The sequence below is a fragment of the Bubalus kerabau genome, chromosome 15 (genome assembly GCF_029407905.1).
Source record: "Bubalus kerabau isolate K-KA32 ecotype Philippines breed swamp buffalo chromosome 15, PCC_UOA_SB_1v2, whole genome shotgun sequence".
Lineage (NCBI taxonomy): Eukaryota > Metazoa > Chordata > Mammalia > Artiodactyla > Bovidae > Bubalus > Bubalus kerabau.
This window is the reverse complement of record NC_073638.1, coordinates 28,877,320-28,905,199: the sequence shown is the minus strand read 5'-3', so window position 1 is coordinate 28,905,199 and position 27,880 is coordinate 28,877,320. Positions and strand designations below refer to the sequence as shown.

Below are 27,880 nucleotides of genomic sequence, written 5' to 3'. Positions count from 1 at the left end.
ACTCCTACTTGAGAGTTAAGCATCTCTGACTGGAAGTGAGCAAGTCCAGGTGTGGCTCTGGAAAGAAGCCACGTTGCTATGGCAACTTAAATCGCCATTTTAGGTCTTCTCGCGGCCTCCCGCCCAAGCGTCACTTCCGGTGTTACCTGTGTGGTTATCGGGAGCCGTAAACAAGGTGTGCAAACTTCTGGAGACCTGTCGGGATGCAGCAGAGCGGGGTTCCTGGAAGCCGTGGCTGCGCTCTGTGCCCACTGCTGGGTGTCTTGTTCTTCCAGGGTGAGTGAGCCGGCGGCGGGCTCGACTTACACTTCCGGCCGGGGGCTCAGGGAAGATGGTCGCTTTTCCGGTTCCGGTGGGGGGTCTGAGGAAAGTCCCCACTGAGCTTCTGGGAAGGAAGGAAGTAAGCGGGAGGCCGTGGCGGGGGATGTTCTCGGAATTACCACCCACTGAGCGGGGAGTCGGTTGCTTGTCAGTGTTTTCCCGAGCCCCTGAGAGCTCGACCACCTTACGTGACTCTTGTATTGGGGCGAGGGCGCGACTTGATAGAAACACGGAGGGCACTGATTTTGGGGGGCACCTGGCATTATCTCGTGATGAGTTATCAACGGTTGACTCGGCTGTGGTTTTGTGGGCCTTATCCCCTGCTTAGGAGAGAACAGTTCTAGTCTTCAGCAGTTTGTCCCAGTAATTTTGGGGCAGTAAATTCATGATTGTTGGCAATTTTATTTTTTGTAAGAGATTGTCAGGGCCTAGGAAGTAAAACATTTATTAGCCGCAGAAAGGATGTGCTTTGATCTCGTGATAGTGATGCATTTGTTGAGGAAAAGCAACTGCTTTAGTATTTTAATAAGTTTCTTTTTTTTTTAAAAGAAGATAGGGAATGTCAATTCTGTTAAAATTTTAATTAAATATCAGTTAATATTCACTCTATGACATAATATTAAAATTTGGGTAAGTTTTGCTTTCATGCAGTTTTCAAGTTGCATAAATTTCAGTCAACCTAATTCCCTTCATCTAGGGTGCAATTATTTCCTGGATTTTTGTGTATGTATGTGTTTGTCTTCCCCAGGAAATCATATGTTAGTAGAGCTAGCATTAGAGTGAATTGTTAACTTTGTAAAACATTTCCCTGTGGGAATTTCTGAAGAGGACCTTTGACATAAAGGCTTCAGGTGTTGTAAGTCTCAGCAGGTAGGGCTAGGGAGTTTTTATTTATTTGATGATGACTAGTATTTATGCCGCCAGGACACTCCCTGATCCCTCCCAGCTTTTCAGCTAAATTATTTTGCAATATACTATTTAGGCTGAATTGCTGTCACTCTAAATAATCCTGGTTTCCTGTCTCCCTCTTTTTCTCTCTCACACAAATGTTCAAATATTACCCTATTGAAAAAAAAAATTCTAGAAATAGTGGGTGATTTCACAAACTTGAAGTCATTTCACATTAAAAAACATCCATCAATTCAGCAGGCCAAAAAAATCCAAGCGTTCAAAGTTGAGTTTATGATCTGTATATACTTGTTGATTTATCTTTTGCCTTGAAAAAAAAAAAGAAAAACCAAAACAGATTTATTGAGATATAGTTATATAGTTAATGTGCCAAATGATTTACCTATTTGAAGTGTGCCATTCAGGGAATTTGGGGGTGGTCCAGTGGTTAGGATTCCTTGCTTCCACTGCAGGTGGCAGGGGTTTGGTCTCTGGTGGTGGTTCAGTGCTAAAGAATCTACCTGCAGTGCAGGAGACGCAAGGCTCAAGTTCTATCCCTGGGTTGGGAAGATCCCTTGGAGGAGGAAATGGCACCCCACTCCAGCATTCTTGTCTGGAAAATCCCATGGACAGAGGAGCCTGGTGGGCTAAAGCCCATAGGATCACAAAGGGTTGAACACAACTGAGCACGAGCACAGTAGGGAACTCAGATTCTGCATGCTGTGCAGTGCAGCCAAAAAAGAAAAATAAAGTGTATTGTTTACAGTTGTGCAATTATTATGACAATTTTATAACATTTGCATCATCTCAAAGAGAAACTGCATAGTCATTAACAGTCATGCCTTATTCTTCCCACTCCTCTGGTCCTGGCAAACACCAATTTATTTTCTACTGCTGTGGTTGCCTATTCTGGATATTTCATAGAATTGGACTTGTACAATATGTGTTCTTTTGTAACTAGGTTTTTTTTTTTTCCACTTAGTGTGTTTTCAAGGTTCATCTATTTTTGGGAGTTCTTACTTTTGAGTCTATAAGGTAATAGACTTTGGTTTCATTCCAAGTTATTTGCCTTGCCTTTTCATGTTTTTGTTGTTGATGTTTAGTTGCTTGGTCGTGTTCGACTGTTTGCGACCCCATGGACTGTAATAGCCTACCAGGCTCCTCTGTCTATGGGATTCTCCAGGCAAGAATACTGGAGTGGGTTGCCATTTCCTTCTCCAGTGCATCTTCCCGACTCAGAGACTGAACCGAAGTCTCCTGCTTGGCAGGCGGATTCTTTACTGTCTGAGCCACCAAGGAAGCCCAAATATGTAGAACCAGTGGATTAAGACTCCTAGAGCTTAATCCTTTTCTCTTTTCCATCTAAGTGTACAATTTTATGAATCAAAGTTTCACAGATTTGTATTTTGGAAAATTGGGTGTATAAAATTGGGAGTTTTGTAATTTCCCCCCATTTCTTCCATGTATAAAATTACGTATGCTTAAATATGATTTTCTTGTTTTCTTCCCAGATTAAAAAATTTTTTTAATTTATATATTACTTCTGTTGTTGGCTATTTTTACCGCAAAATGCTTTTCCCTCTGCATGTGTCCTAAGTCACTTCAGTCATGTCCGACTCTGGAATCCTATGGGCTGTAGCATGCCAGGCTCCTCTCCATGGGATTTTCCAGGCAAGAATACTGGAGTGGATTGCCATGCCTTCCTCCTGGGGATCTTCCCAACCCAGAGATTGAATCAGCATCTCATGTCTCCTGCACTGGCAGGCAATTTCTTTGCCACTAGTACCACCTGGAAAACCCTTTTCTTTCTGGGGAAAAGATAAATATCCATTAGCACATTAGGCCTAGGGTGAAAGTTTCTGAATGAAGGTAACTTTGGATTTATTTTTTTTCTCATTTTTTTTTTTGAGTGGAAGAGATGAATTATTTTATATCCAGTGATTTTAGAATACTTTTAATTTCAGTAAAACATGTAGAGGAAATTGCCCTTGTCATAAGTGTACAGCTTAGTGAATTTTGAGAAACTGAGCATGCCTGGTTAGCTAACCAGAGCCAAAATCAGGATGCAGGTTGTTACTGACTTCCCAGAAACTTTCCTCATGCCTCCTTTCAGGCTTTCTACCTTCTCCTCCAGGGGAACTAAATGTTAGTGTAGGTTTGTTTAGTTCACCATGGATAAGATGGTTACTTTTCTGTAACTATACATTGAAGACCTGCTTAAGTTCAGTAAGGCCTGGCGTGCTGCAATTCATGGGGTCGCAAAGAGTTGGACACGACTGAGTGACTGAACTGAACTGAAAGTGACTTTACATATTGATTGCTTTGTTGCAAAATTATGTTCATGAATATGGAGTTTATATAAAGAAGAAAGAAGTTTCTAGTAGGTAGTTTTATTGAAGGTGTGCTTACTATAATTAAGTAATCAAAATTTGCTCAGAACTTGTCATTTTTATGCTTACTTTATAGCAATTTTCGTTTTGTAAAAGGAAACTCTTGGGTTTTTTCCATTGAATAAATATTACTGAGCATCCATAATATGCTAGGTTCCATTTGGATGAGTTTAGGATCTATTGAATAAGACAGACAAGTCAACAGATTATTTTAGAATCTAGTACTAAGAGCAAAATGCACTAGAAACCATGACATCACAGAGGAGGTGCCCTTAATCTGCTAAGACGATACAGGGAAGACTTACTGGAGGTGTCTCAAAAATTAAATCTTGAAAGACAGATAAGAGTTAGATCTTGAAGAATAGAAAATGGAGCTTCCTTGCTGGCTCAAATGGTAAGAATCTGCCTGCAATGCAGGAGACCCAGGTTCGCTCCCTGGGTTGGGAAGATCCCCTGGAGAAGGGACTGGCTACCCCATGGACAGAGGAGCCTGGTGGGCTACAATCCATGGGATCACCAAGAGTTGGACAGGACTGAACTACTAACACAACAACAATAGAGAAAGAGAGTAAGGAAAAATTCCAGACATAGAAACATAAACAAGGGATGGCGGTATTAAGTAATTTTCCAAACAAATGTGATTAGATTAACCTAAATCCCATGTTGACCCCAGATATATCTCTGTGGTCAGGAGGATGGTGTGCTGGATCTAGTTCCTACTGGCTTTCAAGAGTTGATCATGCACGTGTCTTCCTAACTCAGCATTCACAGACTTTGCATTTGTAGCTTGAAAATGGCCATGGTGGGAGTATCTGTACCACAGAAAACTGTGAAACCCTACACGCTTGGGTTTTCTATTTTTAGTTTTTCACCAGCACACCTCTGGATGTAATGATTGGTTTAGGCCAGTCTGAGGCACCATCCAGAGCTGGGAGTGAAAGTTAAAGTGAAAGTTAAGTCACTCAGTCGTGTCCGACTCTTTGCGACCCTGTGGACTGTAGCCCACCAGGCTCCTCCATCCATGGGATTCTCCAGGCAAGAATACTGGAGTGGATTGCCATTTCCTTCTCCAGGGGATCTTCCCAACCGAGGGATCGAACCCAGGTTTCCCACATTGCAGGCAGACGCTTTAACCTCTGAGCCACCGGGGAAGCTGGGAGTAGGGTCTATTTATTCTTAGTTTGCTCTTCTCTCACCAAATCCATTCACTTTTCTTCTCTGTTTTTCCTACTCCTCGGAAAGCTAACCTATAAACTGCATCATCCAGGCTCCCATCCTCTGGCTTCCAATTAGGTTTGGTCAATGGGAGGCATCGGCAGGAGATTGGAAGGCAGGAGGAGAAAGACAGTTTTCTTCCATACTCCCTCCCTGTCATGGTGCCATGGTTGATAGTGGCTGTGTTCTACTGTGGCTACAGCTTCTGTCAAATGGCCCACACATCCACCTCTTACCAGGCTGCAGTAACACCATTTCCTCCCTTTGCCCCTCAGGACTGGAGTGGTAAAGACTTTGTGCCTTCGTTGGGGATCTGACCCTGAGAAAGACGGATAAGAGTTAGACCTGACCCTGACCCTGAGAAAAGTCCCTCTGAAAAGTGGCCCATACACTTTTTAAAGTCTTAGCTGACTCTGCCTTCTGTTTCCTGCCTGGACCCTGACAGAGGCCTGCAAGCTCTTGGGCTATGTGGGAAAGGTGGATATCCCGAGAAAATCTGGGTATCGTGAGGAAAGGAGATGAGGAAAGGAATGGGTATTGAGCTGGTAACAAGCGAGAGTTCACTGCCTTCAGGTTAGAGTCCTGTGGTGGTGATAGTCAAGTGAGTATATCCTGTAATAGTTGGACACTCAGAGGCAGGTCATGGCAAGCGACATACTTTGGGGAATCATTAGCCCATTGGTGGTTGTGAAATCTGTAAAACTGGATAAGGTTGTCTAAAGAGAACATGTTGAAAGAAGGACCCTGGGCTCAGGGTGAATTCTGAGCAACACCAATGTTTAAGAGATGGGGTAGGAACAAAGGAGCCTTAGAAATAAATTTGATAGAAACTCTCAGAGAAGTGGAGTGTGTACATGTGTATGTATATGTAACACAGTGTGGCGATTTGGTTGGAGGGAGACTAATGAGATTCTGATTTTATAGCTCTAATCCATATTTCTTCTTTGGTATAAACCAGGATTGGCAAACTTTTGTAAAGGGCCAGATAGTATTTTAGGCTTTGTAGGCTACATAATCTCTGTTGCAACTATTCAATTTTGTTGGAGTAGCACAAAGGGATCCCTACACAATACATAAATAAATGGAGCTGGCTGTGTTTGAATAAAAATTTATCTATAAAAAGATGTTATGATACACACTACTATATATAAAATAGATAACTAATAAGGATCTACTGGGTATCACGGGGGAATCTATTAAATATTCTGTAATGACCTATGTGGGAAAAGAATCTAAAAAAATAGATACCTGCAAGGAGATCCAACCAGTCCATTCTGAGGGAGATCAGCCCTGGGTATTCTTTGGAAGGAATGATGCTAAAGCTGAAACTCCAGTACTTTGGCCACCTCATGCGAAGAGTTGACTCATTGGAAAAGACTCTGATGCTGGGAGGGATTGGGGGCAGGAGGAGAAGGGGACGACAGAGGATGAGATGGCTGGATGGCATCACTGACTCGATGGACGTGAGTCTGAGTGAACTCCGGGAGTTGGTGATGGACAGGGAGGCCTGGCGTGCTGCGGTTCATGGGGTCGCAAAGAGTCGGACACGACTGAGCGACTGATCTGATCTGATATGTATAACTGATTCGCTTTGCTGTACAGCAGAAACTAGCACATTGTAACATTGTAAATCAACAATAAAAGTTTTTAAAAAAGAATGTAGAGAATAGTATAGAATATAACCATTTTGCAATCCTAATAAATAAAGCAAATTGATGATTAAAAAAAGCTTGATGTGGGCTAGATTTGGCCCATGGTCCATAGTTTGCTGACCCCTGCCTTAAATCAACTGCCTCCCCACCCCCAACCCCCTGATATTATCCCTTGGATATCTCAAAGTCACCTTAAACTTATCCAAAATCAAACTCATTTTCTTTCCTGCTGAGCCTGGTACTTTTCTAGTCTTCCCTGTGTCAGTGAATGGTATCACCAAGACATAAACTTGGGAGTTACCCTTGATATTTCTTTTCCCCAAACATTTCACATATGACCTGTCACCAGCTCTTGCTGGTTTTACGTTGTAAGTACTGTTGTCTTCTGAGTTCTCTCCACGTCCACTGCCACCAAGTTAGTTCAAGCTTTCCTTATTTCCCCCTTTGACTATTTAAGTAGCTTCTTAGGTTATTTCTTTATATATACTCTTGGCTCACTCTAAGTGTCTTCCCTAGAGTGAAGTTTTAAAAATGCAAACTTCATCATGCCCCTTCTCACTTCCGTCCCATACTTAAGTATTTTCCACTTTGAAAGCACGACTTCCCATTACTCGGAGAATAAGGACCCTAATCTGGTTTCTGCTTACCTCCTAGTCACGTCTCCTTCTTCTCTCTTGTGCTTTTGTGTTGTTGCCATTCTGCTTTTCTTTCTGTTCCCTGACTGACTGTCCTCTTTCTGGCACAGGACCTTTGCATATGCAGAATTCTCTGCCTGGAATGTTCCCAGTCTCCTCACGTTGTTACCCTTCCTTCAGAACTCAACCCAAAAGTAACCTTTTCAGGGAAACTTTCGTTAACCACTCCCTACTCCCCTGTCATAACTGATATAGTTCTCATAGCACTCTCTTTGTCTTTTCCATGTAGTGCTTATCAGAGTTTGTAATTATACATTTGTCTTTATGATTATTTGATTAGTATATTGAACTTCTGCTACATTTAAAAAAAATTTGTTTATTTGGCTATACTTGGTCTTAGTTGTAGCATGTGAGATCTTTTGTTGCAGCTCGTGGGATCTAGTTTCCTGCTGCTGCTGCTGCTGCTAAGTCACTAAAGTCGTGTCCGACTCTGTCTGACCCCATAAACGGCAGCCCACCAAGCTCCTGGTCCCTGGGATTCTCCAGGCAAGAACACTGGAGTGGGTTGCCATTTCCTTCTCCAAAGCATGAAAGTGAAAAGTGAAAGTGAACTTGCTCAGTCGTGTCTGACTCTTAGTGACCCCATGGACTGCAGCCTACCAGGCTCCTCTGTCCATGGGATTTTCCAGGCAAAAGTACTGGAGTGGGGTGATCAGGGATCAAACCCCAGAGTGTGGAGTTGTAGCCATTGGACCACCAGGGAAGTCCCCTTCTGCTGCATTTTAAACTCCAAAATAGGGAGTATATGTACTTTGTTCACATTTAATCTCAAACTCAGAGGGTGGCACAAAACAGATGCTCAATAAATCTATGTTTGAAGAATGATTGAATGAGTGAGAGTATCATCCAGGAAACTTTGAGACAGAGAAGGTCATGGAGCAAATGGTCACTCTTGCAGAGGGAGCCAGTAAAGTCAGGAGAGAAAAGTCAGTTTTGATCCCTTGGATTTTTCAGGTTTAAGATAATACTACCTTTTATTAAAAGTGGTAGTGGAGTCCAGGTTGTGCTGTAGGGGTCCAGGAGTGGATAGGCAGGAAAGAAAGGGAGATGTTAGATGTAGAGAACTCTTGCCCAAACTTGGCTTAGGAAAGAGAGGGCAGTGGTTGGTAATGAATAGTATGACAGGCTTAAGGAAACTGTAATACTGTAACAATAGTTATATATTTGTTTTTCTAGATGAGAGAGACTCCTATGTTTTTAGAGGCTGAGGGAAGAGACAGCCCTTCTTGAAAGGGGTAAGCTGAAGATATTGAGAGGGTTTTTGTTTTTGTTTGTTTTTTCTGGAGCAGGGCTTGGAAGGGAGGAATTCAGGCAGAGAAGAAGGGCTTGACCTTGCATAGAAAAAGGGACACCACACCCTTTCAGATTGGAGGTAGGCATGGGTACAGACACAGGAAGGTGTGTGACTAAGCAGTTTGTATTGCTTCAAGTTTCTTGAAGAAGAGAGATGTTTTCTTTTGAGAATGAGGTGTTTATAGGTTGTACAGGGGATAAAAGAGAATGGCAAAGTTTGAGAAGTCAGAGGAGCTGACCAAGGCTGGTTAAAGAGTCGTCATAACTTTGGACTTCCCTGGTGGTCCAGTGCTTAAGACTCTGGGCAGGGAGTGTGTGTTTGATCCCTGGTCAGGGAACTAAGATCCCACATGCTGTGCAGTGTGTCAAAAAAAAAAAAAAAAAAAAAAATCTAGATAATTAAAAAAAAATGTCATCTTGCCTCATTAAAGGCTTAGCTGTGATGGAATTCATGAGTTTCTTATGGTAACTATTTGTGCAACGGTGTGATTTTTTTCCTTCAGTAGATACCAGCTATAGTCTAGAAGTGGTCATTTAGGCTGTTTTTCCTGAATCAGTGCAAAGGAAAGATAGGTGTCTAGGAGGCTTAAAAATGTTGAAAATACTATAAAAATGGGAAAGGAGGAGAGTGAGGGACTAATAAGCACACTTTGTTGCTAGATGAGAACTTTGGTGACCTGTCCACCTCTTTCTGTCAGTCTCTCTTTGCTTCTCTTCCTCTGAATTTTGCCCTTAAGTTACTTCTATTTAATGGAGGAAATTATCTTTACAAATTGAGTACAGACAGTGGTATATGTGCTTGAGTAGCACTATATGCTAAATATTATGTGAAAATTGAAAAAAATAATAAACTGCATCAGAGAACTTGGGAGGGCATTGTAAGGGAGCTGATATTTGAGCTGAGTTTTGAAGGGTGTGGGGGATGTGGTGTTGTGGGAACAACCCAGGCAGGTTTGGTAGGGATGGGGAGAGCATTCTAGACAAAGACATAGTCAATGAAAGTCACAGTGGCATGAAGGATATAGTAAATTTGGGAAATGGTAGGACATTTTGGGCATAGTGAAGGGAATGGGATGGGTAGTGGGTACAGTAGCAGAAGGAGGCCAGATTGGCACTATTTAGATTTTATGTTATATTTTATGTTATAGAAAATTCCTGAAGGTTTTTGAATCTTTGTGGTGTTCATTTTAATGATAATAGCATTTATTGAAAGTTTCAATTTCAGGTTCTATGCTAAACATTTTATGTGTTACCTTCTTTAATCTTATTAGATCCTCCCAGTGACTCAGTGAAGTAGGTCTTTTTTTTTATTCCCACTTAGAGTGAGAAAGTTGAGTCTGGAACAGGTTAGGTAACTATAATCAAGATTTCACAGGCAGAAAGTAGCTGGGCTAGAACTCAAGTTCAAGTCTGTCTAATTCTAAATCCAAACTTTAAAATCTCTCTGGTATTCTTATGTTTTAAGATAAAGATAGTGGGCTGGTCAAAAAGTTTGTTTGGGTTTTTCCATAAGTTCTTATGTAAAACCTGAGTGACCTTTTTGGCCAATCCAAATATATAAAGGATATGAGGAGAATGTAGATTATCTGTTTATTATTTATTTCTGCTTTCCAGTTTTTAGAGCTGTATCTTTAGTACAGAGACCCTGTATCTTGGATCAGGAGTGAGGGCTTAGGAGCGACTAGGTTTTGAAGGATCAAGTCTTTCCAGACAAAGTAGCAGCATTTGCAAAGGCATGGGAGGAATGACAAGTTTAGCATGGCAAAGTCAGGATGTTTTAGATGAGCCAGAAATAGTCCTCATTTTGGGGATGGGCTTAGTCTTGGTCTTGTGAGCTTAGTCTTGGTCTCCTCCTTTTAAGAGGAATGTGAACAGACTGGATTATCCAGAGAGGAGAGAGAAACGTGATTAAAAGCAGCAGAGGTAAAGGCGGTGGAATGGATGACTCATAAGTATGTCTGTGATAAGAAAGGTTGAGAGCACAAGTTCAGTTCAGTTGCTAAGTTGTGTCCAACTCTTTGCAACCCATGGACTGCAGCATGCCAAGCTTTCCTGTCCTTCACCATCTCCTGGAGTTTGCTCAAATTCATGTCCATTGAATTGATGATGCCATCCAACCATCTCATTCTCGGTCACCCCCTTCTCCTCCTGTCCTCAGTCTTTCCCAGCACCAGGGGCTCATGCAATGAGTCAGCTTCTCATATCAGGTGGCCAAAGTATTGGAGCTTCAGCATCAGTCCATCCAATGAATATTCAGGGTTGATTTCCTTTAGGATTTACTGGTTTGATCTCCTTACTGTCCAAGGGACTCTGAAGAGCCTTCTATAGAACCACAGTTCAAAAGCATCAACTCTTTGGTGCTCAGTCTTCTTCTTTTTTTTTCTCTAGGCCTTCTTTTTGGTCCAACTCTCACATCCCTACATGACTACTAGATAAACCATAGCATTGACTATATGGATCTTTGTTGCAAAGGGATGTCTCTGTTTTTTGGTATGGTGTCTAGGTTTATCATAGTTTTTCTTCCAAGGGACAGGTGTCTTTTAATTTCATGGCTGAAGTCACTGTCCTTAGTGATTTTGGAAGCCAAGAAAATAAAGTCTGTCACTGTTTCCATTTTTCCCCCACCTGTTTGCCATGAAGTGATGGGACCAGATGCCATGGTCTTAGTTTTTTGAATATTTAGTTTTAAGTCATCCTTTTCACTCTTCTCTTTCACCCTCATCAAGAGGCTCTTTAGTTCCTCTTCACTTTCTGGCATTAGGGTGGTATCCTCTGCATTTCTGAGGTGGTTAAGGATAGAACTAAAGAGTTGGCAATAAGGATGATTAAGCTAGTTAATGCGCATTGATCACTTACTCTGGGTTAGGTAGGCTTCTTAGCGTGGCACCTGTTTTAATTCAAACATTTCTCACAGTTACCTACTAAGGTAAGTGTTATTATTCTCATTCCTACCAGAACAAGAAGCTGAAGAAATCAAATATGAAGACCACAGAGTCAGCAGTTGATAGGGCTGGGATTTGTATACTGTCTCAACCAGAGGGACTGCTGGTTTTCAAGATGGTGTATGGGTTTGTTCTCTTTTGAAACCTTGCAGCTCTCTTTGCCTTTGGCCTGCCAGATGAATCATAGCTCATTATGGTGGAGAAGGAAGCAGGAAAAACAAACTGCTAGTGGCTTACTTTCCTAAAAAGTGGCTCTCTAGTGGGAGAGAAAAATTTCTACTACTGTTCTCTGAAAGTAGAGGGAATTGTCCAAAGAAAGTGCCAACTATTTTAGGGGAGACAGGGTTTCAGAGTTGGATCTATGGGGGTGGTTTTGGACAGAGGAAGTCTCTAGAGAGTTTTAAAATCATATCTTATTTTTACATTTTAAAATGCATTAAATTGCCTAGAGGCTGCCATGCAGAGTCAGGTAAGTCAGAAAGAGAAAAAAATATCATATATTAACATATATTTGGAATCTAGAAAAATGGTACTGATGAACAGATTTGCAGGGCAGAAATAGTGACGCAGAGAATGCACTTGTGGACACGGCGGGGGAAGGAGAGGGTGGGACAAATTGACATGAGTAACACTGACATATATACGCTGCCATGCGTAAAGTAGATAGCTAGTGGGAAGCAGCTGTACAGCACAGAATACTAAGCTCTGTAATGACCTAGAGAGATGAGATGGGGGATGGGGGTGGGAGGAGGCGCAAGAGGGAGGGGATACATGTATACTTACAGCTGAATCATGTTGTTGTGCAGCAGAAATGAACACAACATTGTAAAGCAATTATCCTCCAATAAAAATAAATAAAAAGAACCTTACCAAGCCAAAAAAAAAATGCATTAAATTGCAAATTTAGTAAACTTTTTCCTGCTCCTGATTTACTTTTAATGGATATGTGATTCATTCAGATTCAGATCAGTCGCTCAGTCATGTCCAACTCTTTGCGACCCCATGAATCGCAGCATGCCAGGCCTCCCTGTCTATCACCATCTCCCGGAGTTCACTCAAACTCACGTCCATCTAGTCAGTGATGCCATCCAGCCATCTCATCCTCTGTCGTCCCCTTCTCCTCCTGTCCCCAATCCCTCCCAGCATCAGAGTCTTTTCCAATGAGTCAACTCTTCGCCTGAGGTGGCCAAAGTACTGGAGTTTCAGCTTTAGCATCATTCCAAAGAACACCCAGGGCTGATCTCCTTTAGAATGGACTGGTTGGATCTCCTTGAGGTCCAAAGGACTCTCAAGAGTCTTCTCCAACACCACAGTTCAAAAGCATCAATTCTTTGGCGCTCAGCCTTCTTCACAGTCCAACTCTCACATCCATAAATGACCACTGGAAAAACCATAGTCTTGACTAGATGGACCTTTGTTGGCAAAGTAATGTCTCTGCTTTTGAATATGCTATCTAGGTTGGTCATAACTTTCCTTCCAAGGAGTAAGCGTCTTTTAATTTCGTGGCTGCAGTCACCATCTGCAGTGATTTTGGAGCCCCAAAAAATAAAGTCTGATACTGTTTCCACTGTTTCCCCATCTATTTCATTAACCAGCTTTAAGAAAGGGAAAAACAAAACAAAAGCAGATAGAACCTTGAGGTAGATTTATAAAATTCTTTGAAAAAAATTCCAATTCTTATTTCTGCTGGTGGTTGGGACAGTGATAGCTTTAGGTGAACAGCTGAACTGTATTTGGGGTAAATCCCTCAGATACAATAGTTGTCATACTCCTGCAGTGTAAGTGTGTCAAGGGAGTGGGTGGCATTGCCTTTTAGCCTTCTGTGGGCTGACATGCTTCATTATCATTAATTTAACCACAAGTCTTAGAAAAATGCTGGTATGACCAGGTTTAAAATTTTTACCCAGACTTTCATTCTATGACTTCATTTCGTAAAATGATGAACCACCACCCCACTGTTAATTAATGTAGATATCTACTCCTTATCCTTTTGGGCCTGCCTGAGAAGATGTTTATTCCCATGGCTTTTTGATGAGAGACCTAAAAATGATACCTACTGCTTCTGTGTTGTTCACTCACATCTATGTATTCCATCCAATGCACACATTTTTAAAATTTGGGCTTACTTTGATTAGGTGTTTATGTCATCTTTTCCCTGGAGATTAAAGCGGATGCCCACATCCGGGGTTATGTTGGAGAAAATATCAAGTTGAGATGCACCTTCAAGTCATCCTCTTCTATCACAGACAAACTCACCATAGACTGGACATACAGACCTCCGAGCAGCAGTCGCACGGAATCAGTAAGTGTATACTTTAATTTTTACAACATTTATTTATGTGGCTGTGTTGACTCACATGGGCTCTTTAGTTGTGGCACGTGGTCTTAGTTGCCCCGCAGCACATGGGGTCTTAGTTTCCCAACCAGGGATAGAACCCACGTCCCCTGTGTTGCAACGTGGATTCTTAACCACTAGACCACCAGGGAAATCCCAGTAAGTGTATACTTTTAAGGCTCTTTCCTTGAGCTTTCTGTGGTCAACAACTCCGGAACCCTTTTATTTTAAGTCACAGGCATACTTTAGGCCTTCTCATCTTCAAATAGAAGATGAGCTTCTATTAAATAGAAGGAGATGAGCTTCTACTCTGTATGACAGCCATTTTTGGTCATGGAGGGCTTTTTCTTTTACATAAGAATCTTGCAAATATGCTATAGGAAAAAACCAGTCAGAAACTCAGAGGAAATGTGGTTTAATTTTGTTTCCCCTTTGTTGTTTCATTTTGCTTGGCTTCCTAGCTTGAGTTTCAGATTTGTTGTACAAAAAGGGTACCTCCAGGCTGTTGGATAGAAAAATTCTATAGGTCCCAGTCTTAGACATCCTTTCACTTAATACTGCTCATTTCCTGTCATGTGAGGTCATCTCTGTGGGTGTATCTGTTTGCATATCAGTACTGTGTAGATTTATCTTGGCATCTTCTCCAGTGTATAAACATCTGCATTGATTTACATAGCTCCCTTTGAAGGAAGTGGTGGCACCTTATGTTGATGACAGATGCTGTTGGTGACATTTGGTCTTGAAATATTAGAAGCAATATATTTTAATCACACATATAAAACACATTTATGGCCCAAATCCATTGTGGATATCTAATTGAAGATTGCAATGCTATTAAAAAATACTTTCTCTGTGTGCTTCCAGCAACATCCTAGGTCAGGATACATTTTATTAAGAATGTGAATGTCATAGCGGTATGTAAGATTGTGTTTTTGAAAGTATCCTTCATTTGTTATCCTATTTCCTTCACTGGAAGTACTTCCTCTTTGATTTTAATGTGTAAGCTTTGGATTTTGTTTTAGGAGCCATTATTGAATGCCATGTAGCATCTCCCAGTAGCCTCAGTAGGTGTCTCGGTAGGTTGTTCTGGTGACGGTGGCTCCAGTGAGGGAAGCAAGGCTGTATTTGCAGTCCCTTTTTCTTTAGACTTAAAATAGGTCACTTTATTTTGAGTGGGCAGGAAACTATGGCTGGCTTTATATGACTCTTCTTCCTTGGCCAAAAGTAGGACAGAATAAACAATGGGGATTTTCTAGGGGTAGAAACCTGAAATGCAAGCAGCAGTTCTCATATGGTGCTGCTTTTTGTCAGGCTAGTCAGGAAATCAGCAAACACACCCAAGCTGGAATTATTGGACCCTTAAAGTTTGCATTATGCTATGTTGTAGTTATGTGCTCAGTCAGGATTCTATCAAACTAATCAGATAACAGGATTTGAATATCACTAGCTTAACTGGAAATTTACAGGTTAGATTAATCTTGAAGATTCACAGCAGGCTTTGTTTTGTTAGTCAGTTCAGTTCAGTCACTCAGTCATGTCCAACAATTTGTGACCCCATGGACTGCAGCACACCAGGCCTCCCTGTCCATTACCAACTCCCAGAGTTTACTCAAACTCATGTCCATTGAGTCGGTGATGCCATCCAACCATCTCATCCTCTGTTGTCCCCTTCTCCGCTTGCCTTCAATCTTTCCCAGCATCAGGGTCTTTTCAAATGAGTCAGCTCTTCTCATCAGGTGGCCAAAGTATTGGAGTTTCAGCTTCAGCATCAGTCCTTCCAATGAACACTCAGGACTAATCTCCTTTAGGATGGACTGATTGGCTCTCCTTGCAGTCCAAGGGACTCTCAAGAGTCTTCTCCAACACCACAGTTCAAAAGCATCAATTCTTCAGCACTCAGCTTTCTTTATAGTCCAACTCTCACATCCATACATGACTACTGGAAAAACCATAGCCTTGACTAGATGGACCTTTGTTGGCAAAGTAATGTCTCTACTTTTTAATATGCTGTCTAAGTTGGTCATAACTTTTCTTCCAAGGAGTAAGTGTCTTTTAATTTCATGGCTGCAATCACCATCTGCAGTGATTTTGGAACCCCCCAAATAGTCTGCCACTGTTTCCACTGTTTCTCCATCTATTTGCCATGAAGTGATGGGACCAGATGCCATGATCTTTGTTTTCTGAACAAAAATTGTTTTGTCAATAAGGAGTTTTAAACCCTTTTATGCTAATGCTGATAATCTGTGATAGGTATTCTTTACCTCCCTCTTTGGAACACTCAAAGAGTGTTCCAGCTGTGTAAATCAATTAGTAAACAGATATTGTTTACTAATATCTGTATTTCCCACTAGCTGGTAAATTCCTGCCCTAATCCCACTGTATCATTTTGCTAAACACAGTGACTAAGGGCATGTAGTAGGTGTGCAACAAGTATTCATTGAATGAATGCCTGAACCAGGAAGTGATTTAGTGTCTTCTCTGGGAAATTGCTTTTCAAAATTGGGCAATGCAGTGTTTGTAAAAGCCTGGGCTCCTTAGTGGGGAGGATACCAAGTAAGAAAAGAACGAGGAAAGGCTAGAGTCTTGCAAAAGAGAGAAAGATGATATTGTATTGTAAGGCCTGCCCAACTTACCATCAGGTGTAATGAGGTGTTTTTTGGCAATTAGGTATGTGATCACCAGTCTGAAGCAGTGTTGTTTTAATTCAGTGTATATTCATTGAGTACAAATCACACATCTGACTTGGGGTTTTATTAATTTCCAAGATAGATGACTTGAGAGAGGCTTATGTTATAGTCTCTTGGTGATTTTGAGGATAAATGAAAAATCTCCCCTTTCCCACTTATTCGTTGTGTGCCTTTGAGTAACTCACTTAATTTTCTGTTTTTGGCCTTGTTTCCCCATCTGCCCCGTGGATAGTTCAGTGTTGTTGTGAAGGTCAGATGAGTGAATGTGTAGAGATTGATCGCACCCTATGAAGTACCATATGATAGTAGGTGCTGCTTTAGGATAGGATTTATCGACTTTGGCACTATTGGCACTTTGATCCAGATAATTCTTTGTTGTGGGGGGCTAGCCTATGCACTGCAGGATTTTCAGCAATATCCCCTGGCCTTTACCCTCCAGATACCAGTAGTACAACAAACAATATCTCCAGATGGTGCCAAATGTCTTGAGGGTAAAATTGCCCCTAGGTGAGACCTACTACTTTAGTACTTTGGGGAGAAGAGGTTTGAGAATCAGAATCCTTGGATTCTTTCATTAGGACTGTTTTGGGGACAAGTTTCATAACCCTGTCTTTTAAACCTATAGTACAGAAGTGAACAAAGCGTAAGAAAAAATTGTCCAACTGGGAAAACCCATTATACATTTGTATTTTATTTTGGACCTACTTAGCTTTATGTTTCATTGCATTTTCCATATTAACTCTTTTTTTTTTTTCTCATGGTGTTGCTTTCCTAGATTTTTCATTATCAGTCTTTCCAGTACCCGACCACAGCGGGCACTTTTCGGGATCGGATATCCTGGGTTGGAGATGTGTACAAAGGGGATGCATCCATAAGCATAAGCAATCCTACCATGAAGGACAATGGGACATTCAGCTGTGCTGTGAAAAACCCCCCAGACGTGCACCATAATATTCCAGCGACAGAGCTGACAGTCACAGAACGAGGTAAGCTAACTGCCACCAACCTTGTGCTGCAGTGAGTGCTCTGGGACTTCTGTGGTGGTTTGTGGAGAGATCAGTGATAAGCAGAACTTACCTTATCTTTATCAGAACATTCTGCCATCTTGAATTGTCTTTGAAGATGAGTTCTGTATTTTGCAAACTAAAGCTTTTTTTTTTTTTTTCCAAATATCATCAGTTTCACCATGATTCTTCTTTAAATTTTCATTTCAGGTGACTAGAGTCTTGTGGAATGTAATGCAAACCCCTGAGTAAATGGAGGGTTGCTATCTGTGTGAAACATGTCATTCTGGTTTCCCTAATATGTTCATACCCTCAGTTATGAGACTGTGTTTTTGCCTGAGTCTTGAAAGGGTACCTCCTTTAAATATGGAGGCTGCACATTTCTTTTCTGTTGCAAAGAGCAGCTGTTTGCATTCGGTGTGAAACATGAGTGGGATAAGGACTGACCTTTTTTCTTCCACCATTCCCTGGTGACTATTGAGTGGTCATTCTAGTCCTTATTTGGATTTGAACCAAAGATTTAGAGATAGAGACCTGCATTATGGTTCATTATAGCTACCTTGTCATTTCTCAAATCTTTCTGTATGTCTCTGTCTCCCCCTTCCCTTTCTCTTTATTTTTTTAGAACAACTCATAGATTTAAAAGACATGGGCACATTCATACTGCTGGTGGGAGTAGATACTGGTATAGTTTTTCTGGCAGACTGTTTGATAGTATAAATCAGGTACCTTAAAATTATATATCCTTTGATCCAGCAATTCCATCTTAAACTGTTTTAAAAAATAGAACTAAGTATGAACGTTTATATACAAGGATGATCATCACTACATAACTCATAGATTCAAAGAATTGGAAACAACTTGAATATCCAGCGTTAGCTGATTGATTTAATAAATTATTCAATATGCAGAATACTATGCAGCCCTTTGGAGAAGGCAATGGCACCCCACTCCAGTACTCTTGCCTGGAAAAGCCCATGGATGGAGGAGCCTGGTGGGCTGCACTCCATGGGGTCGCTAAGAGTCGGACATGACTGAGTGACTTCACTTTCACTTTTCACTTTCATGCATTGGAGAAGGAAATGGCAAACCACTCCAGTGTTCTTGCCTGGAGAATCCCAGGGACGGGGGAGCCTGGTGGGCTGCCATCTATGGGGTCGCACAGAGTCGGACATTACTGAAGTGAAGGGCATGCAGCCCTTAAAAAAAAGTCACAGTTGGACTGATGAAGCTATTTGCAGGGCAGGAAAAGAGATGCAGACTTGGAGAACGGACTTTGTGGACACAGTGGGAGCAGGAGAGGGTGGGGTGAACTGGAAGAGTGGCGCTGACACATGCGCACACCACGGGCAAAATAGACAGCTAGTGGGAAAGTGCTGTGGGGCACAGGGAGCCCAGTTTGGCACTGATGGCCTGGAGGAGGGAGGGGGGCTCAGAGGGGAGGGAAATATGGACACACAGCTGATTCACACTGTTGCACAGCAGAAACTAGCACACCATTGTAAAGAAATCATGTGTGTGTTAGTCACTCAGTCGTATCTGACTCTTTGTGACCCCATGGACTGTAGCCTGCCAGTCTCCTCTGTCCATGGGATTCTCCAGGCAAGAATACTTGGGAAAGTTGCCATTTCCTTCTCCAGGGGATCTTCCCGACCCAGGGATTGAACCCGAGTCTCCTGGACTGCAGGTGGACTCTTTACCATCTGAATCACCAAGGAAGCCACCAATTATACTCCAATGAAAAAAAAAAATAAAATGGAAAAAAATCACACATGGATGGAATATTTATGGAAAATATTTATATGGTAAATAAAAAAGAGGTTAGAAAAAGTATGTAAAGTATGGTCTACACTTCTGAACATATAGTCTCCTCCCTGTATTCCCACTCATACCCACATACTCCTGGGGATTACCCTGGTGGTCCAGTGGTTAAGACTTCATCTTCCAACGCTGGGGGTGTGTTTTCCATCCCTGTCAGGGGAGCTAAGATCCCACCTGCCTCGTGGCCAAAACCCCAAAACATAAAACAGAGACACATACTCCTAGAAAGAAGAGTGAACAGATAGATACTGACATGTTGATCCTAGGTATCCAGATTATGGGTAAATTTTAATCCTTTGTATTTTTGTGTGTTTTCTAGTGTTTCTACCATGAATTCATTCCTTTTGTAATCAGAAGGAAACTGGAGCAAAAGTAAGACTATCTCATGTCATAGGAAGCACTTTGCACATCCCTCTCTTTTACCTTCTCTTTTCCTCCTTCAGGTTTTGGCACGATGCTGTCCTCTGTGGCCCTTCTTTCCATTCTTGTCTTCATTCCCTCAACTGTAGTGGTTATTCTGCTACTGGTGCGAATGGGAAGGAAGTCTGCAGGGCTGAAGAAGAGGAGCAAGTCTGGCTATAAGAAGTCGTCTATTGAGGTTTCAGATGAGTAAGTCCAGTTGCAGTCCTGAGCCGTCAACCCTCTTCTGAGCCGTGCTTTCTGGACAGCACCAGACCTCTGTATCCATGCCTTCCTTTCTTCCAGGCTGACCTCAGTTCTGCTGAAAGGGAAATTTGTGGATATTAATTTGGAGAGAAAGAGATAGAGGAGTTAATAGCATGGTCCTAGTCTCTTTTTTTGGAAATAAGATTGTACAGTGCTGTGGTTCAGAGGGTAAATTCTGAAATGAATCTCTTATTCTTTCCAAATGAACAGGAAATCACCAAGTCAATTATTTTTTCCTTTTCCTTATTTTGGCACCAAGCTGAAAGAAATGCCTGAGCAGTGAGGGAGGCTTTAGAACAGCCATGGAGGGCAACATAATTTAAATAAGCGAGCACTATTCTTGGTCAGCAAATGCCCAAAGAGGTTAACTGGATTCTGATTATCAAAAGCAGGTGAGCAGGTGTGATCCAGTATTTTCCCTAAGAACAAATCCACTAAAAAAAAAAAAAAGGTAGCAAAAGTCTACATAAAACTCTGTTGATTCTCCATTGTCAATTTCAGGGGCTTGGAACCTTGGGAGAAAAATCTTACTTTGAGAGAGTCTAAAATCTTTCTCTGTGTATGTGTATGCATGTACACATTTATATAATGGGAGTAAGAGTCCCCTTTAAAGGAATCTGTGGCCTCCCACAAGGCAAAGAACTCTTGGTAAAAAATAACTAAAATGTCTATTTCTAAGTATGGTCTAATAAGACCTCCTTATGATCTAAGCCTGAATCACATTGTTTCTTGCTATTTCTTCTCATTGGTTCCAGTGAGCTGTTTCCTTCTCCAAACCTAGTATACTCATTTAGATCTTTAAAAATAATTATTTATTTATTTGGTTGCTCTGGGTCTTTGTTGCTGTGCACAGGCTTTCTCTAGTTGCAACCAGCGGGGGCTACTCTCTAGCAGTGGTGCACGGGCTTCTCACTGTGGTGGCTTCTGCTGTTGCAGAGCATGGGCTCTAGAGTGTAGGCTCAGTAGTTGTAGCACGTGGGCCTAGTTGCCTCACAGCATGTGGCATCTTCCCAGACCAGGGACTGAACTGGTGTCCCTGGCATTGCAAGGCAGATTCTTAACCACTAGACCACCAAGGAAGCCCTATTTAGATATTAAAAAAATGTTTTTTCAATGTGCTTTCCCTCTCACCTGGATTCCCCTCCCTCCTTCCCTTGTTTGCCTGGAAAACTCTTCCTTATCTTCCAAGACCCTGCTGCAGCTTCTCCTTCTCTTGGATTTCCCTGACTCTTTCAGGGTAAACTAATCTCTCTCTCCCCTTTGCTGCTGCAACAGTTTGATTTTAACTCTGTGAAAACATTTCTCACATTGTATTGTGACATACTTGTTACGTTCTAATGGGTCTTTCACCCTCAGGAAATCATGAGCTCAAGGGACAGTGCCCAGACATGGTTGATGCTGAGTATATTTCTAAATGAACAGTTGCCACTAGCTCTTATTTATTGAGCACTTACTATGTGCCAAGCACTGTGGTCCATGATTTACATGTGCTTATTTTGCATATACACCTCACCACCATCCTTTAAGTGTAGCTGGTAATACCTGCATTTTGTAGATGAGGAAACAGGCTCCTGGAGCTTAAATAATTTGCCCAGTCACCCTGTTAGTAAGTGGCAGAACTGGAATTTAAAACTACACCCATCTGACTTCAATACTTGTCCTCTTAACAGTCACTACCGAGGATGGTGACTGTCCATATTTGGTCTGTCCTCTTTCTACAGCACTGACCAGGAGGGGGATGACTGCATGGCGAAGCTCTGTGTTCGTTGTGCTGAGTGTGTGGTAAGCCCATGCCATTTCACTGTTCATGCTTTATTTTCCTGCTTAATTAAGGTAATCCTTTGTCCTCAGAGAAGCAGGGGACATGCAGGTAGGTCTACAGCAAAGTATGAACCAAGGTCTTTGCCCAGAGCATTTTAGTCTCAGGGGACCCTTCCCAGTTCTAACCACTATTTTATTTTCTGTCTTGTGGGCACTGAGTGGTGTCCTTAGGTTAGGGAAGGGGACTGTGTAGGCAGCCTCTGCTGACAGGGAGCATCCTGAAAGAGGAGTGTCCTGTGTTGCTAAGGTCATACTGGGAGAGCTGGCTGAACTGGCTCAACCTAAAGCCAGTGGAACTGAGCTTTTCTGCTGAGCCTCAGTTTTTCCCAGGAAATTAGAGTGATATCACCGTTTAGATGACTTGATTGTTTTGTCCATAAGAAATACCCATGTTGGAAGGCTTGAGTTTTGATTGAAATTGCGGAAAGCACTTGCTGTGACTGGTAGGCTTGCGTGGCTGCCCCAGGATCCTAGGAGGAGAGGCTTTCTGATGTGGTACTGTTGGAAACAGGTCAAAAGCAACTCATGATCTAATATGAAGTATACCTGTCATTTCAGGGTTTAAGCTGGAGCCTTCTTTGTACTTACTGCTAAGCTCAGCACTTGGCCAGATGACTACAGCCCAATTACTCATTGCAGTGTTCTTTGTTTCTCTTTCTCTCATGTACTTGCGTATTATAAGTGGCTTCTCTGATGAGAGAAAGGTGGATAGTGCCAGTGGATAAAATCTAATTAAAACCCTTTGGGATTTGAATATTTTGATAAAACAAAATAAGCTAATGTCCTGAAACTAACACAACATTTTTAATCAACTATATTCCAAGATAAAATAAGAACTTAAAGAGGAAAAAGAATCATTTTTCTGAAACTAATACAGCATTGTTAATCAACTATATTCCAATATAAGATAAAAATTAAAAAGAAAAAGAATCACTTTGCTGTACACCTGAAACTACACAACATTGCTAGTTATGTCTCATCCTCCAGGACACAGTTGAAATGTTCAGTTCAGTTCAGATCAGTTGCTTCGTCGTGTCCGACTGTTTGCGACCCCATGAATCGCAGCACGCCAGGCCTTCCTGTCCATCACCAACTCCCGGAGTTCACTGAGACTCACGTCCATCAAGTCAGTGATGCCATCCAGCCATCTCATCCTCTGTTGTCCCCTTCTCCTGCCCCCAATCCCTCCCAGCATCAGAGTCTTTTCCAATGAGTCAGCTCTTCGCCTGAGTACTGGAGTTTCAGCTTTAGCATCATTCCTTCCTAAGAAATCCCAGGACTGATCTCCTTCAGAATGGACTGGTTGGATCTCCTTGCAGTCCAAGGGACTCTCAAGAGTCTTCTCCAACACCACAGTTCAAAAGCATCAATTCTTCGGCGCTCAGCCTTCTTCACAGTCCAACTCTCACATCCATACATGACCACTGGAAAAACCATAGTCTTGACTAGACGGACCTTTGTTGGCAAAGTAATGTCTCTGCTTTTGAATATGCTATCTAGGTTGGACATAACTTACCTTCCAAGGAGTAAGCGTCTTTTAATTTCATGGCTGCAGTCACCATCTGCAGTGATTTTGGAGCCCAAAAAAATAAAGTCTGACACTGTTTCCACTGTTTCCCCATTTCCCATAGTGTCTCAGATAGTGCTTCATGCTATAGAGAAAAAATAAAATAGGAAGAGGAGATGGAATGGCTAGATAAGGGGGTATGGTACTGAATAGGATGGTTGGGGAAATTCCCTAGTGGTCCTAGTGGTTAGGACTAGACACCTTCACTGTTGTGGACCAGGTTCAATCCCTGGTTGGAGAACTAAGATCCCATAAGCCACATGCTGTGGCCAAAAAAAATAGGATGGTTGGGGGCATCCTCATTGAGACACTATTTAAATAGACATCTAAAACAAGAAGCAAGAGACATGGCTACCATGGAGGAGCATTATTCTAGGCAGAGGAAATGGTGCAAAGACCCTGGGGAGTGGCCATGATTGGCATGTTCTAGGAACAGCATGGAGGCCAGTGTGGCAGGAATGAAGAGAGCAAGGCAAATAACATTTCTTCAGAGAGATAACATCATATCTTACAGAACATTGCATGACTGTAATGACCTAGACTTTCAATCTTACTGAAACAGAATCCACTGGAGGTTTTTGCAAAGAGAACTCTGAACTGATTTAAGTGCTAAAAATGTCATTCTGGCTTCTGTGTTGAAAACAGGTGGTGAGGGACCATGACAGAAACACAGTCCATTTAGGAGACTTTAGCAATAATGGAGGTGAGGGAAAAGGGTGTTGATCTGGACCAAGATGGTGGTAGTGGGGATGGTGAGAAGTGGTTGTTCTCTGGTTATAGTTTGTAGGTAAAGCCAGAAGGACTTCTTGATGAGTTGCATGTGTCTGTGAACAAAAGTTAAGGATAAATCCAAAGTTCTTGACCTGAGCAAATGGTAGAATAGAGTTGCCATTTTCTAATATGTACAAGCCTGTGGCTGGAACAAGTTTTAGGCAGAAGATCGGGAGCTGAGTTTGGATATATTAAATTTGAAATACTTAGTAAATTTAGGTGGATTGAGTCAGTGCCATTTTACTGTTAATGAAGCCCCTAGCTGAGTTCCATCTGGGGGGCCCTTCCGTATGGTCTTTACCTGAATTCTGACTGTGGCATGTACTTCATATACACACCACAACTACTATTCTTTCCTTTCCAGGATTCAGACTATGAAGAGACATATTGATGGAAGTTTGCATGATAGAAGAAGAGTCGCCTAACAACAGAAAATGTTCCATTCCACTGGCAGCTAAAGCCTCCTAGAGAAGTGGAGCTGGCTTGGACAATAATGGTGGAGAATCCTGGAAGTCATCAGTAAAGACTTTAGGAGTGACTTATTTATTGAAGAAATATTCTTTTTGTATTTATAAACTGTTCAAAAACTCTCAGAAGAGACTCATAACTACCCCTGTTAATAACTTATACTCTAATTGAATGAAGGAATTCTTTTCCTAAGTAGATAACTTTTTGTTTAGTCTTTGCTCTTGAATGTATTACATGTTTTCTTCCAGTTTTTATGAGGGAGAATCCTAGATGTTGGCCACATTGCTGAAACACACACACACACACACACACACACGCATATATATGTATTTAATGAAATGGATCTTAGAGCTTCCTGATGTGCTCCTGGACAAAATGTTTTGGGGGGATATTCTTTGTTTTTTGCTCCATGAATATTTTCAGCTGTGAGTTAGCCTACAGCATATACTCATTGGTTTAATTATCTCATCATCAGTTGTGTTTGGGAGGCTTGGAGTGTATAACCCCAGTTTTTTAGAGATGGTGGGATTGGGAGTCAGTGGTTTATTTGACTGAGTTTCTAAAGTATTAAAGTGTCAACAATTTACAATTAAGAAATGCTGAGATGGAGGGGTTCCCTTCTTTTTCTCACTAGGTGCAATTTGTTATTTTACTTACAGCTGAGTGGTTTATGGTTTCCTTCTTGACCTTTCAGATCAGAGGCAAGAAAAACTCTTCATAGGGTTTTTAGTGGGGATAAGTAGAATAACTTTACCAGTTATTTGCAATGAAATCATCTTTTAACCTATGCTGTTCTTAAAAATTTTCTTCTAAAATGCAGAAAATATGAGTTAAAGAAGGTATTTATAAATCCTTTTTTGCATAATATTTGAGATAAGGAAGTGAGGGTGTACACAACTTATAGTTCCTTCTTCTGTTCTCTCGACACTTTCTATCAAGTTCCTCCATTCTATTGCACCACATTATTTCAAATATTAATTTACATGGGATTTTCTATAAGCCATTAAGAAATATGTATGACATATCAGGAAGGGTTGACTGTCTAGTCCTCTGTAATAGAGGGATAGAATTTGCTTCTTAATTATGAGAGACAAAAAATGTCTCTCATAATTTGATTCTTTTAACAGGATAGCCCCTTTCTGTGATTCTTTGCTAGTGACTCAGGAGGTTTCCATATTATAGCACAATGCACTGTATGCTGTACAAAAATCACTTTTATATTTTTTCGCCAAGATCTATTTTTAAAAATTTAGGTTATTCTGTCTCATAGATTTGGCCTGGCCTTTTATGTTAATCTAGTCCATTAATGAGAAAGTCTGATTAGTTAATAGATGTTACGATTTACCTCTGATCATATAAGAAAGAAGAGGCGGAAGCAAGATTGTCAGTCTGCATCTACAGTGGTTAAGTCTTACAGTCTTGGGCTACTTGTAAAGTATGCGGTTGTCTGGGGCCAATCTAGTGAGACAGTCTAGTCTGACACCTCAAGGCAGAAAGGAAAACAGTTTGAGCAACAAGAGTAGATAATTTGGGCTCTAGGACATTTAAAAGATAGAGATCTAGTTGTGAGATAGACTTCTTGTGGGTCCTTATTCTTTGAGAAAGAGATGATGTTACAGGAATCCAGGTAAAAGTTATATCCCATTCAATAAAGGACCAGTTTTAACTGAGTTTTCTGGCAGTTTCCTTTCAGGCATGTTATAAGGATTCATCCAGCGGGATATGTTTATCAATTTAGGTAAATAGTGCTGTGTGAATGCCTGGTCATGTTATTTTGTAGCCTTGATCATGGTTTGAATCAGTCCCTTCCTTTTTAAGTGACCAAATGATGAAATCCTTCAGGGTAGGAGAGTAAGTTGACCACTAGTCTGCTCCATGGATTTGTGGTCACATCACAGTCTTAAGGTTGCTCTCAGTCTCCTTCTTCAGCCCTTTTATTGGGGTCTGAGTTACAGCTTTTTTTTTTCTTCAGAGAAGCACAAAGCAGTGTTTGGATACCTGCCTTTTAAGGATGAAAGGAAGATAAAGTGTTTTGTTTTTTTTTAACTTACTGTTTTAATATTTTCTAAGGTGCTACTCTCTCTTTTTATTTTTTTCATTTTGCTTCTCTGTGAGTTCTTATCACACTTTATGGAGATCAGCCTTGTCTAGAAACGGAATTGAATTCTGAACCTTCAGAGGGGGTTAAAAGCCTTTCAGAATTTTTCTTTTGGCTGCTGAAGTCTTTACTTGTGGCTACATTGCTTTTATGAGTTTTGTGCACTGAGCTCTTAATTCTGTTACCAAATGTGAACTTATAAAATGTTTTGTGTTTCCCATGTGACCTGGTACCTCAAGCTTCTTGGGGGGCACATTCTCTGCAGCCCTTTAACTGGGCTCTGTGCTTCACGAGGGAATGTTTCATGTCCTTGTTTAGAAAAAATTCTGGTGGCCAAATCCTGAGACTGCATGTTCTTGTGTGTTACTCGGTTATGATTCCAAACAGGAGTTGTAAGAAGACCAATAAGGTGTGGCACAAGACTCTCATTTAATTGCACAATTAAAACTTTGCTGCTAGAAGAGGCAACTCCGTCCTTTTGACTCTAGTGTTGGACTGTTACCTGCTGCATTTCACTTTGTTTCTTGTTTGTTAATTTTTGTAGGAGGATATGCACCATTGGGTCATATGCACAGACGTTGTAACTCTTGAGATCTTTACCACATCATAGTCAATAAACTTCTTTGCACTTTCTGGCTACTTTTTGGTGTGTGTGTACATATAAGACTAGAGCCATCATGTGAAAGAGAAGGGAGGTGGTTTATGATTTTCGGCACCCAGTAACCATTCATCTCTGAGCCGTACCCCAGCAAAAATCTACATCGATTCAGAGGTGTGCTGGAGCCAGCTCACACCTTAAGAGCTGATTGTTAAATTTTTAGGAATTTTTAACAATTGTTAAAATATTGGTAGTTTAAAATAGACCACATTGGGGGTATTTGCTCAGTTGCTGGCTTACCGGCATACCCATTCTCAAGAACCATGAGACATAGTCCTGGAGAAGAGCAAGCATTCAACAACTTGTCAAACAATACAGAACAAGTTTCAAAAAACAAGTATGCCCATGTGTAAGTCAAACAAATGCAGGCAAGATTGAAGGTGTGTATACCGAAAACACTTATTTTGAAGTGGTGACTTGAAAGCAAAAGATACCTTGATTCAAAGCTTTGAGTTTTTAATCTAGGATGTCCAAGTCACCCGGGGTATTCTCTGAGGAATAAAATGCTTCTTGTATGCTAGAAATGCTGATGTCACATGGTCAGGGGAGACTGACATGCCTCAGTGGTGAGTTGGAGGACGGGACAGG

The 27,880-nt window shown here is 41.4% G+C and overlaps 2 protein-coding genes across 3 annotated transcripts in view; one reads left to right on the top strand and one right to left on the bottom strand.

Annotated features, from left to right (window-relative positions):
- LOC129628765 (T-cell surface glycoprotein CD3 epsilon chain) overlaps nt 1-244 on the bottom strand; it is a 75,112-nt gene extending 74,868 nt beyond the window's left edge. Inside the window, exon 1 of the mRNA XM_055548246.1 lies at nt 147-244. The gene's annotated coding sequence lies outside the window, so the exon portion shown is untranslated. The remainder of the gene's footprint in view (nt 1-146) is intronic.
- MPZL3 (myelin protein zero like 3) lies at nt 141-27,273 on the top strand. Of its 2 annotated transcripts, XM_055548238.1 has the most exons (6): nt 141-276; nt 13,532-13,698; nt 17,194-17,404; nt 19,687-19,852; nt 21,631-21,691; nt 24,433-27,273. In XM_055548238.1, exons 1-6 carry the CDS (start codon nt 204-206, stop codon nt 24,457-24,459), a joined length of 705 nt encoding a protein of 234 aa, XP_055404213.1. In that variant the 5' UTR covers nt 141-203; the 3' UTR covers nt 24,460-27,273. The 2 variants fall into 2 exon arrangements, with proteins under 2 accessions (XP_055404213.1, XP_055404214.1); XM_055548239.1 differs by lacking the exon at nt 19,687-19,852.
- The last annotated feature ends 607 nt before the right edge of the window (nt 27,274-27,880 follow it).